The sequence below is a fragment of the Leishmania braziliensis genome, chromosome 27 (assembly GCF_000002845.2).
Source record: "Leishmania braziliensis MHOM/BR/75/M2904 complete genome, chromosome 27".
NCBI lineage: Eukaryota > Euglenozoa > Kinetoplastea > Trypanosomatida > Trypanosomatidae > Leishmania > Leishmania braziliensis.
The window spans coordinates 300,838-314,759 of record NC_009319.2 but is presented as its reverse complement, the minus strand read 5'-3'; the positions used below and the strand labels follow the sequence as shown (position 1 = coordinate 314,759).

Sequence of the window (13,922 nt, the reverse complement as noted above, 5' to 3'; positions counted from 1 at the left end):
TCAAAGACTTGAGGTGACATTCACAAAGTCAACCACTGTCGCCGGGCGCTCCGCTGTGCTCATGAGGTAATTCATTAGGTCCATGCGGGCCGGATGAATCTGATACATTCTGAGGTAGTGCCCATTCTGATGGCGGCTGAAGAGGGCATGCGTATTGCCCTCAGCAGAGTCGGTCTTGTTCGTAGATAGCGTCATGCTTTCGCCAAAGTGAAGCTCGATGAGGCCCGGCACGGATGTGCGTACCCGCTTGAGCAGCTCGCATAGTTTCTCCAGTTGCAGCGGCCCTTTCAGCTTCAGATGCACGCATTGACAGACCGAGTTCACCAGCGGGTTCAAGGATTTCTCGTGAGCCTCCTCTTTTGAATTGGCCGCATCGAGCCCCATGGCGTTGTGCGCAACGTATTTCACAATAGAAGTCACGGGCACACACACGTGAACAGAACGTCTCTTCTGCCTTTCGTAACCGACGGTTTCTTTTCTTTTTTTTTTTTGGAGGGAAGGGGGGGTGGCGGGGCGTGTGCTGAATATGCGTACGTGATAGGCGTGCGCCTGCTACACTGCTGCGATTGATACCGTTGTGATGCGGATCAGGACTTGGGGGGCTGTCGACGGAAAGTCCAAGACACAGCGACATACAAACGATAAAAGGGAGGTGGAGGAGCAACAGTCGACCCAACAGCGAGACGCGAAGGAGAGAGGGTGGGGCAAGACGAGAAAGAGATGTCCCGTGCACAAAGCAGGGGCGAAGCAACCACCAGGTGGATCTCATTGCACAAGCGGTAGTTGTGGGGGCGCATGCGGAGGGGTACACACACACACACACACACGCACACACAAGATATTAACCATAACTTGTGCATCACCTGCGATGAAGGTAGGGCTGAAGAAGTCTGTCGGGGAACACGCAGGCAGATGAGCGCAGGTGGGAGCAGACGTGCACGCGCGCACACAGGTGGTTTCGCAGTAGGTGGAGGTCGTCACCGCATAGATGCATCGCATCTCTCTTTTGTTAAAATCAGCTTCATATCCAGCGAGATTTGACACTGGTGCGATCACGATTGCCCTCCGCCAAGCAATGGCTGTTATACAGGCGAGTCGTTTTTTTTTTTGGTAGCCGCTGTTGATCGATACGCGCACACGTACCCCAAGGCAACAACAAAGGTTGTGAGAGGTGCCCATCACGCTACATGTTGAGTTTCACCTCAGGGCTTACTCACGTGGGTGGACGCATAGGCTGAGGCCTTACGTGGATCAGAGCAATGAACACCTCAGGGGTTCTGTTCTTCCTCTTTTACAGGTTTGAGTGAATGTCGAGCTCAATGCGGAGAGGCGGCGCCGCGAGACACTTGAAGAAGCGCACCTGCAGTGCTTTGTGCACTGGATGATTGGCGTAGATGCGCAGTGCAGTCGCGTTCACGTGACGCGACACCAATGCGTGTGTGTAGCCCCCCGAGGCATCCTGGTAGCCAGCCCAGGGGATGATGTTCTTGGCACTCATGATCACCTCGACGAGGCCGGGGATCTCAGCCTGGCGCATTGCTTTAATCTCCTCTTGGAGCGAGTCGCCCGGGAACTCCTGCGCGAACTTCTTCGCGTCGAACTTGAAGAGGACGACGTGCAGCATGGTTTCGTCTGAGTTTGTGTAGGTAGAGATGAAAAGCGATCGGAAAACACAGGAGGGACTCACGGGAGAGGCATGCGTGCAAAGTGAGCAGAGCCGTGCGCGAGCGTGTGCTAAGCCATATGGGGTTGTGAGAGAGAGAAAAAAGAGAAGGGCGAAGGCCTCGGTGAAGCTAAACGGTCAAGGCGCCTGAGCAGCGAGTGCGTCGATGTGAAGAAAAGAAGGCATACGAAAAGGAGAAAGAGCGAGGGAAGGCTGGCAGTCCACACAGGTAGTCCCCCGAGGCACAACGAGAGCGAAGGCCACGATACCCCCAAAGTTGCCAGCATGTGTGACCAAATCCAATAAGGAGGTGGGATAGCGGGGAGGGGAGAAGACGGTAGTATGTGGCCATCCGGCCAACACGGACCTCGTCTCTCGTCTTCCCGCCCCTCCCCCCACCTTTCCGTCTTTCAGCTTTCACGCACTGCAGACACGCTTCATCTGTGTAGTTGTGCCTCCATGTTATGCGTGCCTTGCGCGTAGGTCGGTATGTGTGCTCATCGAGGCAGGTAGGGCGCAAGGCGCACATGTGCCCAAGGTGCTCCGTAGCAAGAGCGGCAACAAGAGAGAAAGACACCGTAGCAGATAAGGGACAGATAGGTAGAAACAACGGAAGGCTGATCTGACAACGCGCTCGAACAAGAACAGCAATGAAGAGAGGATGGAGGTGGCAAAAGCAACAGAGGAGGAACACAAACATCGGCGTGCTGGACAACGCAGCACACCCACCACCACCACCACCACCGTGGTAAACATCACTGCAACAGCCAGAGTCAATGGAGGCGCCTCGGCAGACCAGCCGACACCAGTTTTTAGTGGGTGCATAGAAGCCGAAAAAGGAAGTGCAGAAGGAATAAGAAGAGAGACTCAGGGAATGGGGCAGTCCGGGGATTGAGGAAACGTGTTGGGGTGCGCGACATATGTCATCACGCGTACACTCTGCGGGAAAAAAAGAGAGCAAATGACGCCAGAGGGGAAGGCACAGGTGAGCTTGACTCGAAGCAACACTGGCGCAAGAGTGTTTGTCTTTTGTCCACTCGGTGTTCCCCCGGTCTCTTCTCGCCAACTCCGGCTCACCACAAACGCTTGACGTCGACCACGCCCTTACGCGTCTGGTGCACGCCGTTCTCTCCGTTACAGGTACCCTGATCCATACCGTGACCGAGAGCGATGCTCATCTACAGCAACGACGCTTCAGCGCCCACAGGCATACATATGGCTACAGCGCCGGATGACACGGGTCCTCAGCATACATGTGGAGTGCTTCCTTCGTGTTGTGAGGAGCCACCATCGCGTGTGTTTAGGAACCCAGGAGACGACCACGCAGCCCCTCCATGGGGCGGTTTCTTCCGTCTTAACTTCAAACACACCCCGACACTGCCACAGCAGGGGAACGTGTTGACGTCCCCCACTAATGTATTGCATGGGTACTCCGCAGCCATCTTAGCTGAGTTGAGCTTGAAGAGAATAATACTCAATATAGCCGGGATACTCAGAGATGGAAGTCCACACGTTGCTTTGCGGCTGAATGTGTTCTCTACGGTGGTGGTGCGCGACCAAGCGACACTCCAAGAAGAAAGGACACGTGCCGGCGCGTGCACGTGTGTATCGATGCGCTGAGTGATGTGAAACATCCAAAGGGCAAGGAACAAGAAAAAAAGCTCAGAGATGCATCCAGAGGGGAACACTGAGAAAATCCATTCACGTGAAACAGCGCGGATGCAAGCATGCGTCGGAGCGCGTGAGTGAACAAGGAAGCCGTTGCCCAAGGGGGTCGAACGTGTCCCTTCCACAAGGCTCCCCACACCGTAGCATAGCTGCGGCACCTGCTGTAATACGGCTCACATGACTGTGGTGCAGTGCGGACCTCACCAGAAGGCCAAGGACAGCGTCTACTTGCCCACAGGTGTGAAAGCGGCGCTGTGCGATATCATCACAATACGTTTACTTCTTGTGCCTGTTACAGCACACCGGTATCACACAAAGGCTACACAAACGCCGGATGCCGGGTTCTATGTCTCACCACAGAAGCCTTCACAGTGCCGCAGCTATAGCGGCAGTGCGGAGCGCGAGGACATGCGTTCGCGAAGATGCGCATGGCCCGTCCTATGTACCTGTTTTTTTTTTTTTTGGGAGAAAGCACGTGCAGTGAGTTGCGTTGCTCTTGTTCAGCGTACGGTGACGACAAAGGACCACACGACCCACAGCTGCCCATACTAAAGCCGCCAAATCCACCAACGATCAGAAAGATGGAGCAGAGAAATGTGAGTTGGCAGAGGGGAGAGCGGTAAAGAAAGAGAGACACACACACACAGCGAGGCGTGCACGTGTGGTGTTTGTTTGTGTGCCTCATGGTGGCACGGGGCGGAGAGAGAGAGAGGCAGCAAAAGAGTGAGCGAGAACAACAACAGCGCCAACCTACAGCAAATTCAGAATAGTGTGGAAGAGAGATATGCCAGCACACACTCACGCACGCACTCCGCCACGGCAAGCAAGCGAAAGAGTGCAGTAGTCTGGCCTTTACATACATGCCTGGAAACACTTCCTCTACATTCAAGAAAAGCTCCACGACGATGCACTGATGCACCGCACGCGGGAATGGAGAGAAGCAAAATCGAAGAAAGCCGTGATAGGAAAGGGATGCAGAGAGAGCAACGATCTAAGGCCACACACACCCCCACACACACACGAGGGAAAGAGAACTGAGGGTGGCGGAGGCAGTGGACACGCCCGCACCTACAAAGGAGAAAGTCCCGCGATGTAGAGGCATGTCCTCGACATCGTCCACAAATACGAGATTGCAGTGGCTGCCTGCATCCGCCGATGTCCCTTTTTGGGATCGCACCCCGCTATCTGCTTCGCCTGCTCGCTTGCTTGCCTCGCATTGCCTTATCCCTCCTATTCCTCCGTGACACGTATTCACTCGATCACGTACGTGTGCGACTCGCTCTCTCTCTCTCTCTCTCGCTCGCTCTGTCGTCTTTCTCGCAGCTTACCGCACCGAATACTTTTGAATTTCGTGCCAGCGAATCTTCTTCTGCAGGTTGTGCAGACAAAACACGAGACTCTCGGCAGACGGCGGGCAGCCAGGGATCCAGAAGTCGACCGGGATCGACCGCTCGCAGCCGCGAAGCACAGCGTAGGAGAAGTGGTAGTAGCCGCCGCCGTTGGCGCAGCTACCCATCGAAATCACCCACTTTGGGTTCACCATCTGCACATAGATGTTTCGCAGCAGCGGTGCCATCTTGTTCGTTACGGTGCCGGATACAATAATGATCTCCGCTTGTCGAGGAGACGGACGGGGCACGATCCCGAAGCGGTCCAAGTCGTAGCGCGACGAGTAGGAGTGCATCATTTCCACGGCGCAGCAGGCAAGACCGAAGGTGAGCGGCCAGGGCGAGTAGGCCAAGACCCACTCCGTCAAGTCGTGCAGCGTCATCTGCGCGTACTGTAGGGCGTTGTTGGGCTTGCTGGTACCGAGCTTGTGTGCCAGCGTCGTTTTCTTGCCCTTCTTTAGATCAAGGCGATGAGACCACTCGGGGCTACCACGCGAGATCATGGCGCGGCCCGTAAAGGCGATATGTGTGCGGCGCAGCATGGTGAGTCCTGAAACAACGATAAGATATCACAAAGCGCAGTGAAGACGTTAGACTGTAGAGACTAGCGGATGGGGAGGAGGGGGGGGGGGAATGGCAGCACGTGCAAGCAGAGGGGGGGAAGAGAGTGGAGTTGACTGTGGCCAACTCCGTGTGAAATGGCTGGCGTTGTGTACGATCCACCTGATATCTCTGAGGGTGCTGTCGATCCGATGACTAGGTGAAGAGCATGTAAGGGGGGAGATGGCGGGGAAAGAAACAGAGAGGGGATAAAGAGGGAGGAAGCACAGGTATTCCACTGTCTGGCTGGTCACTCGACTCATTAACTCTTCCACGACGGGCCCATTTTTAAACAAAATCCATACGCGAAGAACAAACACACCCACTTACACCGCATAACTGTTAGTGCACACGACTTCTGCGCGGAGTGCGGGTTGTTCACTGAGGGCGGAGGTGGTGGTGCACCCCCGCATAGATATCTCACCTGCATTTTTCTCTTCACTCTCCCTCCCAGCCCACTTCATCGAGTGTCCTAGGGAAGAGTAACTCAACTATGTTCTGTAGTTGCTCAAACCGACACAACACACTAGCGTTTCATCAGTTCATGAAGAAGCAGCCTTACCTCGTGTCTGAGTGACTGCACGCTTACCTGCACTGGCGTGTACGCATGAAGTTGTGTGTGTGTGTGTGTGAAGATGCTTGTCTCTCGCTACGGAAAGATCAAAGAGTGCGCCAGAAAGAGAGAGAGAGAGAGCGATGGGAAGCAGAAAAACGTAATTCATCGTTCTTAGGGGCTCCATTTGTTTCTTTTTTTTTTTGCATTGCGCCTGCTATGGGGCGGTGTCCACAAATTGTGTTGGCCGTGGGCAGAGAGGGGAATCTGATTTCTGCATTCCCTTCTCACGGACGAGCACCATATCGTTTCCACGACTTCGACCACAGTACAGGCCCCGCCCCTTTCATACGCGGGGTCCCGGCTCGGGCCGTCTGCAGGATGAACGGCCGATATGATGAGTTCAGGCGTGGCCGTGTATGAGAGCTCAGCGACGGAGTCGCTGAGTGGCGTGCGGCGCTGACTTGTTCGGCGCCGTAGCGTACTGCGAAGCTCCAATGTAGGGTGGCTTGGTGTATGCCCAGTCAGGCATGAAATCGCCAGCGGCGGCGGACTCGCCTCGGGTGGTGTGTAGAGGACGTGTAGACTGGCCCCTTCTTCGTGCTGTAAACGAAGTCTCCACAGGAAAGAAAGACGCCGCCCATCCGAGGCGTGGGGCGCACAAGGACTTTCTCGGCCGGTCGCTTCCCTCCTCCTGCCGCTATCAGGAACTGCGCCAGCGCACACGCGCATTACGCAGAGCAAATTGGAGCGGAATGCGCCGGGCTCTGCTACATTTGGTCGCGGCACCCACAGCGCGGGGCGATCCCGCCGCTGGGCTGGTGGGGTGTGCGCCGTGGCTCATGGGACTGGGGGCCACGCCCCATCGACCCGCCGCTCCCCACGTCAGCAGCAGCGGCACACACGGAGAACAGACGGGCTGCGCTCAGCAATTTGGCCTGTTGGACAGGAGGCGGAGCGCCAATCGCTCCAACCGCTGCGTTCATTAGCGCTAGTCCTTGATTGCGCTCACCCTGCCTCTGCCGAATGTCCATGATGTGACGAGTAAACATGTGCTTTGCTTGCACCAACGTCCCCCATCGCATGAAGGAACAGCACGGCGGCATGCTCGCTTAGCGGGAGGTCGGCCACACTCGCGAACAGGACTAATGGGGACCACAGGCTGCGCATTTGTGACCACGTGGTGGTCCTCCGCCTCCCTTGCGTGAGCTGTTCCACACCTTTCACAGATTCCGTTACCACTATCTTCTGTCGCGCTGTACAAGTCACCAACGACCTCGACAACCGCCGCAACAACACATACCCGTTTCACTTCGCAACGTTGGTGACCCTGACGTCGCCATTAGGCGCTTGCTCCTCACAACGGCCCACGTCCCGTACCTACGGCAGTCCGTTGCTACCCTCTCTGGTCCGAGATTCACGGATGCGAGCGTCATCTGAGCACTTTGTGCCCTGGACGCGATGAATGGGACTGGGACAGCTCGGTAAAGGCAGTCACCCTTGCTGGGGCGGGATGGCAAGCTGGGGTTGCCGTGTGACATGAGCGCGCAGGGCGGCAATCTGAACTCGCACCTCCCGCAGCGAAGAGCAGAAATTCGGAACCGGCACAACCTTGCAGGTGAGCTTGTTGCAAACAGCCAGGGAGCCGCTAAAGAGTCGTCTCAACTTGCCCTCGGTGTGTTTGAGCTCGAGTTCGAACTCGTGGAAGGCGGCGTAGGAATGGAGCGTCCTAAGCACCCCCCACTAATTCGGAGAGATGGGGCAGCCCTCTTTGCTCGCCTCCTTTTCTTTGTCTCTGCCAGGCAGAGAAGACTTTGACGCTTCTTTTTTAAGGTGCTTCCTATGCTCGTAGCTTTCAAACTGTGCAATGCACGCGTCTGGGAGGCGTACTTCATATCGCAAGAGTTGTGTGATGGCTGCGTTGGGGGAAGGGGGGCAACAACTCCACCGAGCGGAGCTTCCCACGGGGCCCTCCCATGAATCCTCTGTGATGCCGCACTGATTGATGGACGGGCAGTCTTCATCAAAGTCGGTGACTGACAGAGTGAAAGTGTCTCAATGTAGGGTGACAAGTCCATCCCCAGGTGGGATGCAGGGATCCCCGCATTAAAGCCTCACCAGGACCGGTCCGGCTTGTTTGAGGCGCACACGGTGTGGCGCAGATCGGCCATTGTTGGAGATGCAGTCGTATGCCTGTTTGTGTTTCGCTTTCGTTCGATGAGGAAAGGCTGATCTTACTTACCAGCAGGCAAAGATGGAGGAGAAGAGAAGTAGGACTCGTCATCATTCACCCTTTTTTTCTTGGGGGGGGGGTGGCGCGCCAATACCGTAGCACATCGGTGTCGGTGTGCTCACGAAACCAAGAGAAGAGACAAGGGAAAAGGCTGGGGGTCCTCAAGGAGCTGTGTAGCACACGAAGCGAAAGATCGTGTCCACACTGCGCCATCGCCAATCACCCACTTCGATGGCGCAGTGTTGTCCAGTCGTGATGCTCTTCACTTTTCTTTTGTGGCATTTGACCTATAAAAGCGAAACGGGTTGTGTGACGAACAGGTTGATGGGCTGGGCTATGGGGCGGCGTCCGGCTTCCCTTTCCTCACTGCGTGTACCCCGATTCGATCGTGGGGAAACGGGCCTCGAGAAGTATGAAGGGCGCAGCTGCAAGAGTGCGTGGGTTTCAGTGAAACATACACACACGCGCGCGCGCGTTGCTGAGCAAAGGCAGCCCTGGCGAGGACTGGACGCGTATGCCGTGCTCGCGTGACGACGGCCCGACGGCACCCCAACTCCTGGGCCTCTCTTTAGAAGCGGTAAACGTCAGTGTTATCGTAGCCGAGCTCCTTCAAAAGACCCCCGAGGCTGACAAGATTGTTGATGTCCGTTGCCATGGGCTGGATATTGAGGCTACCAGACATGGAGGACATAGTTGAGATTGGGGTCCCGGCCACGTGCGACAGCAGCGGGTCCGGTCCGCATAGCATGACAATCTTCTTCTTTTCCTCCGGCGCCGGCATACTGCGGCAGATCATGTCGGTCGTCACGTATCCGAGGAAGTGATTTTCCCGCTCCAGCCACTTCTCCTTGTCCACGGCGAGGTCGATTGTGTAGAACATCCGGAACCGATCTGGATACCGCCTTGCGAGGTCATCGAAGACACCACCGAGGAGGATGTGCCGCTCCGTACGGTTGCAAAACAGGAAGGAGAGCTTCGTCTCGTCTACCTCCGTGGAATCCGAGCGCTCCATCAAGGCGTGTCGGATGAGCTGCAGAAATGGAGTGAAACCGGTGCCACCACCGATCATGCCCACGTGCTTCCATCGGTTTGGGCGGTATTGGATTTTGAAGGCGACACTGCGGAAGAGCAGCGTGTCACCGACATGCATGCCGAACAGATGATTTGTCATGAGGCCGTCTTTCTTTCGCTTCACAATGAGGTCGAAGTAGCCTTGTGTGTGGTTGGCTGTCACAGGGGTGTAGAAGCGCTGGCATTGGTCTTTCGGCTGCACACCGTACTTGTAGCACGCCTGGAGTGTCGAGCACGGCTTCAAGTTAAACTCATCTTCGCTGTTATGGAGAAGGAAGCGGAAAAGCGCTACGTCAGAAGTGATGGGGATGATCTCGCCTAGTTGATACGGTTCATAGCGCTGGCTGAAGACTTGACCTTTGCGTTGTGGATTGCGGAATGTGAGTGGGTTTTGAATGCCGCGGTAGCACTCCGCACTCTGGGCCAGCGACGGCCGCCACACCCACGCACCCACTGCCCCCGCAACACAGCAAAAAGCAAAGCGCATCGCGCTGTTCATTTCTCCTCCTCGCCGTTCACGTCCTTCACAACGTTGTGCAACGGCAACCGGCAGCTGTATACCCGGCTGGGCGGGCACCGGTAGAACGTGTGTCAGCGATGCATCGTGTCACTCACCAGAACATAACGCGCATAAAAGAAGCGAAGAAGTAGAGAGCAGGCGTTAGCGAAGATCAATCAAAGCGCATACATGACAGTGGCAGCCCTCCCTCCTCTTCTGACGGGGGTAGAGAGAGAAACCTCCATTTCGGCATCACAGAGATAGACGCAGAAGAAAGGCCTAGACAGCTCAACACAGAACAAGCGCGCAGAACAACAGTCGAACACAGTCGATGTGTCGGACGAGGTGTGGGAGGAGGAAAATTTCATACGGACACGTAACCCTTTGCCAAGGAACAAAGAGGGCCACATGCCTCTCTCTATAAAACAGCATGCATGCACCACCACCACCACCACCACCAGCCAACGTATCCTGAAAAAGAGTAAGCCGTTTTGAGTCTATTTTTCCGGCTCCCTTTCATCGATGTAACGTCCCCCACAAGAGAGAGAGAGAAAGAGAGAACTCGAGGCACGCGAATAAGCAGCATAAGCACAAACGTACACATTTCCTTCCTTTTTTTTTGCTTGCAATAAGTCCCCCACCCCCAATTCCACCAAGTACAGGCCGCCCACAACTCAATGGGCACACAACCACAACTCCTCTCCACCGCTTTGCCGCGCCACAGGTGAATCCCGGCCCTCTAGGAGGAACCCTCCGGCCGCCGAATTGGGACATGCGTCGTACGGGCTCTTCCCGCCCTTCCGCGGGTACGTGCTGCGCGACCGGCGCCAGATGCACCGGAGTGGACTGCACGCCTTCATGCACGCAGGCAGGGTCCAGGGTTCTGCTCGGGGTCGGCGGCAGCGGGGCCCGTCGTACGGGTAACAGGAAATGTTGGGTTTGGTGTCCGAGACCGGCAACACAGTCCACAGACTCTCCAGCTGTCGCCGGTATCTCTGACATGGGGCATTGTCGTGTGGAGCGCATCGAGAAGGTCGATGATTCTGCAAAATGTGCACAAACAAACTGAAGTGGGAGGCGCACACGACAGGCCTGTAACTCTGGCATTTGCGCACACGTACCCTACATCGCTGCTGTTGTACGTCCTTGCAAAGTCCGTGCCGAGCGCCATGCGGCAGGAGACTGAGCTCGCAACAATCACCACACTTGTTCTTCTATGTTTCGTTGATTGAGCAGCCTTAGCAGCGAACCAGGGTCCATCACCACTGTTTCTTGCTCAGCGCGGCAGATGCAAGCAAAGATGATCGCAGTCTTGTGTGGCTTTACCGGAGTGTGTTGCTTTTTATAACACGCAGCTGCCACTCCTTACTTGATGTCTTTCAGCGTCGCACCACCTGTCCCCACGGAGGAAGAGAGCTTCGCAAAGAAGGTGAGCGCCGTTGCCTGCAAGCCGTTAGTTTTTCTTTGCACAAGCACGACAGGATAAATGTCAGCACGCCCCTACTCCACCTGATGTTCCGCAATATACTCCACAGCCGCCTCCGCGTCGCCACCGCAAACCGTCAGCGCCTCACGGCATAGAGCCTCGTCCTCAAATCCCATATCACGCAGTGTCGACAGGCCATGCTGCATGACTTCCTCAGACAACGCTGATGGAATTGCAGATCCCGCTGGCGCCGCAATCAAAGGTGGCGGTGAACTAGCGGTGGTAGCTGTCGGTGTTGGCGGTGACGTGCTCATCGATCGCAACATTACATTAACCATCGCATCCATGGCTGCCTGGTCCGGTTCGCCCGATAGCGCGGGGGCAGTGCCTGCTACAACTGGGAATCCTATTGTGTCAGTGGCAGCGCCACTGAAAGAGACGGGTGCAGGCGGGAAGCCGAATGGGTTGGCAAAGGGAAAACCCTCAGCAGCGCCAAATGGAAAGGCACTGGCTGCTTGAGGCACGGCGCCTGACGCCGTCCCAGCCGGTGTAGCCCACGGGTTCGGCAACGGGTCATTGTTCGCCTCTTTGGTCGGGTCTGGGTGGTAGAGCTCGTTGCTCACCTCGATCGACGACGTGCCAAGGCGCAGTTGCCGTTGTATGTCGCTCTCCTCCTCGTCCTGCGTGAGCTGATCCATGTAGTGGTTGATCATCTGCTGACCCCCAGGCAAGGCAGCGATGTGGGCCAGTTGCAGCTCTGCGTTGCGCTCCATCTCTCGCCGTCGCTGCGGGTCGACAGAGGACTTCAAAAGCATCCGCAGTGTGTCGGGGTCTTTCAACATACGCGCTACCTCGGGAGACTTTTTCTGCATATTTTTGATCATCGGATTCATGCTCAGCATGCTCTCCAGTAACGCAGGGTTGTCGGCAAGTGAGTCTACCATCGAGTCCATCGCGGCCACCTTTTCGCGCTCCTTCTCCTGTTCCAGCTTTTTTTCCTCCCTGGACGGCAACATGCGCAGCATCTCAGCGCTTTGCGACTCAACCACTGGGCGATCCGTCACGTTGCAGAAGAGCTTGCGCTGCATGGGGTGGGGCTGCTGGCTTCGGAAGAGGCGTCCGCGCAGCTCCCCCCAGGTCTCTGCGTCATCTTTAAGGAGTCTGCCGTTGAGCGAGACCGTCATGATGACGTCCTCGGGGGCGTCCAACATCGCTGCAGCGACGCCTTTGACATCCCCCACGGTCATTTCATCGTCAATGCAAAGTGCGAGCTTGTCACCCTTGCTCGAGATGATTTGATACTCCATCTCGGTTACCGTAGCTTGAAAAAGAAAAAGAAATGGACTAGGGAGGGGGGGGACTTATGACAGGAGACGACGGTGTGGGTCGTTGGGCTGGTGCACGGTCCACTTAGACCCTTTTTGGGGGGGTTACCCGGCACCCTCTCTCTCTTGTTCTCGCTGTGATGATGAATGTCTCGGAGTGCAGTGTCAAAGGGCGAGGGGGTAGGGGTGGGGAACACGCTGCAGAACAAAAAAATTCCACCACGCAACCCACGCAGTACGCCCCAGTGAAGAAGGGAGGAGAGGTGTAAAAAATGGAGACGGTCCGCACAGAATGTTGTGAAGTCCCTCTCTTTCAGCATGCCCACACTTCCGGTTGTTGCACCGTCAACACGATGCACAGTGAGCGGGGCCTCAATGTGATCATGACTGCGCTTGTCTCTGGCACAGCCCCGGTTCAGACTGGTCCGCCGACACAAAGAGTCCGCACAGCCGTACCCCAGGGCAGGCTGCTTGGCTTTCCCACAAAGAGTGTGGCACCGGACCCTGAGCTGCCGCCGGTGAGGCAACTCGCATCATGAACAAGTTGCAAATCTTTTTTTTTGCTTTTTTTGTAGCGAGCGCCTTCTCTCCTACAGCGATCCTCCCACCCCACACGACACCACGTCCTGCCACAGGGGCTCATCACGTGGTGCGATGGCAGCCACAGACACGCGCGTTACAGCAATGCGCCGACCCAGTCAACTGAGCACGGCCCCTGCCTCGAGATCCGCCAGCACACCACTCCGCAGGTCGCCTCACAGCTTCTTCCCATCATGTCGATCGCCACGTAGTGCATCCCACAACCAGTTGTCAGTCACGACAGAGGCCGATACGTTTGAGTACAAGGACACTTTGCCTATCGTATGAGTGGCACAACAGTGTTCGCTGTCGCAGGTAACTCCGACGCTACGCCGCTGTGGACGTGACCGCCGGCACCAGCAGTGATACGTTGCTCTGGCCTCCCCTAAGTTGTAGGTACTTGACCCCCCTCCCCATCACCAAAGGTAGCGCGGTGCCTTGGCAGTGAGAGGGAGGTGTGTGCTTGACCTCTCCACATGGAGTGAGTACTAGACCCGGAGATACCGCGCTGAGGTGTCCGTTGTCATCGGGGGACGCTGTGAAGACTGAAATGCAAAGGGAAGAAAAGAGAGAGAGGGAGAGCGTCGAAGAGAATAAGGACTAGCGGGCTCCATGCTAGAAGCGGCGACTAACACGCACTGCTGAAGCGGCCCACCGTAGCACCGCTACTTAGGTTGCTGAAGATCTGTTAAAAAGGTGTACGTGATGCCAGTGCTGGCTTTGCTCACCATTCCTGTATTCACACGGGGGGGGGGGGGAAGTGGTACCGGTGGGCCCACACCTACGAGGTGCCGTCGAAGGCCTCTCGTCATTTTCGTTTCTTCCCTCTTGTGATGGGGAGCAGTAGTGGCTGTGCATAGGATGGCCGTGGATGGATGGAGGGAGGGAGGGAGGAGCGGATACCAAAACAAGAGGCG

At 56.2% G+C, this 13,922-nt stretch overlaps 5 protein-coding genes across 5 annotated transcripts; all 5 read right to left on the bottom strand.

Moving 5' to 3' along the window:
* Positions 1–384, bottom strand: LBRM_27_0840 (conserved hypothetical protein; the record flags this gene model as incomplete). Its single annotated transcript, XM_001565793.1, has 1 exon — positions 1–384. The coding sequence occupies one exon, from the start codon at positions 382–384 to the stop codon at positions 1–3; it is 384 nt and encodes a 127-aa protein (XP_001565843.1).
* A 907-nt stretch (positions 385–1,291) lies between these two features.
* Positions 1,292–1,624, bottom strand: LBRM_27_0830 (conserved hypothetical protein; the record flags this gene model as incomplete). Its single annotated transcript, XM_001565792.1, has 1 exon — positions 1,292–1,624. The coding sequence occupies one exon, from the start codon at positions 1,622–1,624 to the stop codon at positions 1,292–1,294; it is 333 nt and encodes a 110-aa protein (XP_001565842.1).
* Positions 1,625–4,655: 3,031 nt separating this feature from the next.
* On the bottom strand, positions 4,656–5,261 carry LBRM_27_0820 (NADH-ubiquinone oxidoreductase 20 kDa subunit,mitochondrial precursor; the record flags this gene model as incomplete). The annotated part of the gene is made up of 1 exon (XM_001565791.1): positions 4,656–5,261. One exon carries the CDS (start codon positions 5,259–5,261, stop codon positions 4,656–4,658), a length of 606 nt encoding a protein of 201 aa, XP_001565841.1.
* Positions 5,262–8,673: 3,412 nt separating this feature from the next.
* LBRM_27_0810 (putative reductase) lies at positions 8,674–9,276 on the bottom strand (the record flags this gene model as incomplete). The annotated part of the gene is made up of 1 exon (XM_001565790.1): positions 8,674–9,276. One exon carries the CDS (start codon positions 9,274–9,276, stop codon positions 8,674–8,676), a length of 603 nt encoding a protein of 200 aa, XP_001565840.1.
* A 1,899-nt stretch (positions 9,277–11,175) lies between these two features.
* On the bottom strand, positions 11,176–12,408 carry LBRM_27_0800 (conserved hypothetical protein; the record flags this gene model as incomplete). The annotated part of the gene is made up of 1 exon (XM_001565789.2): positions 11,176–12,408. One exon carries the CDS (start codon positions 12,406–12,408, stop codon positions 11,176–11,178), a length of 1,233 nt encoding a protein of 410 aa, XP_001565839.2.
* Between the last annotated feature and the right edge of the window lie 1,514 nt (positions 12,409–13,922).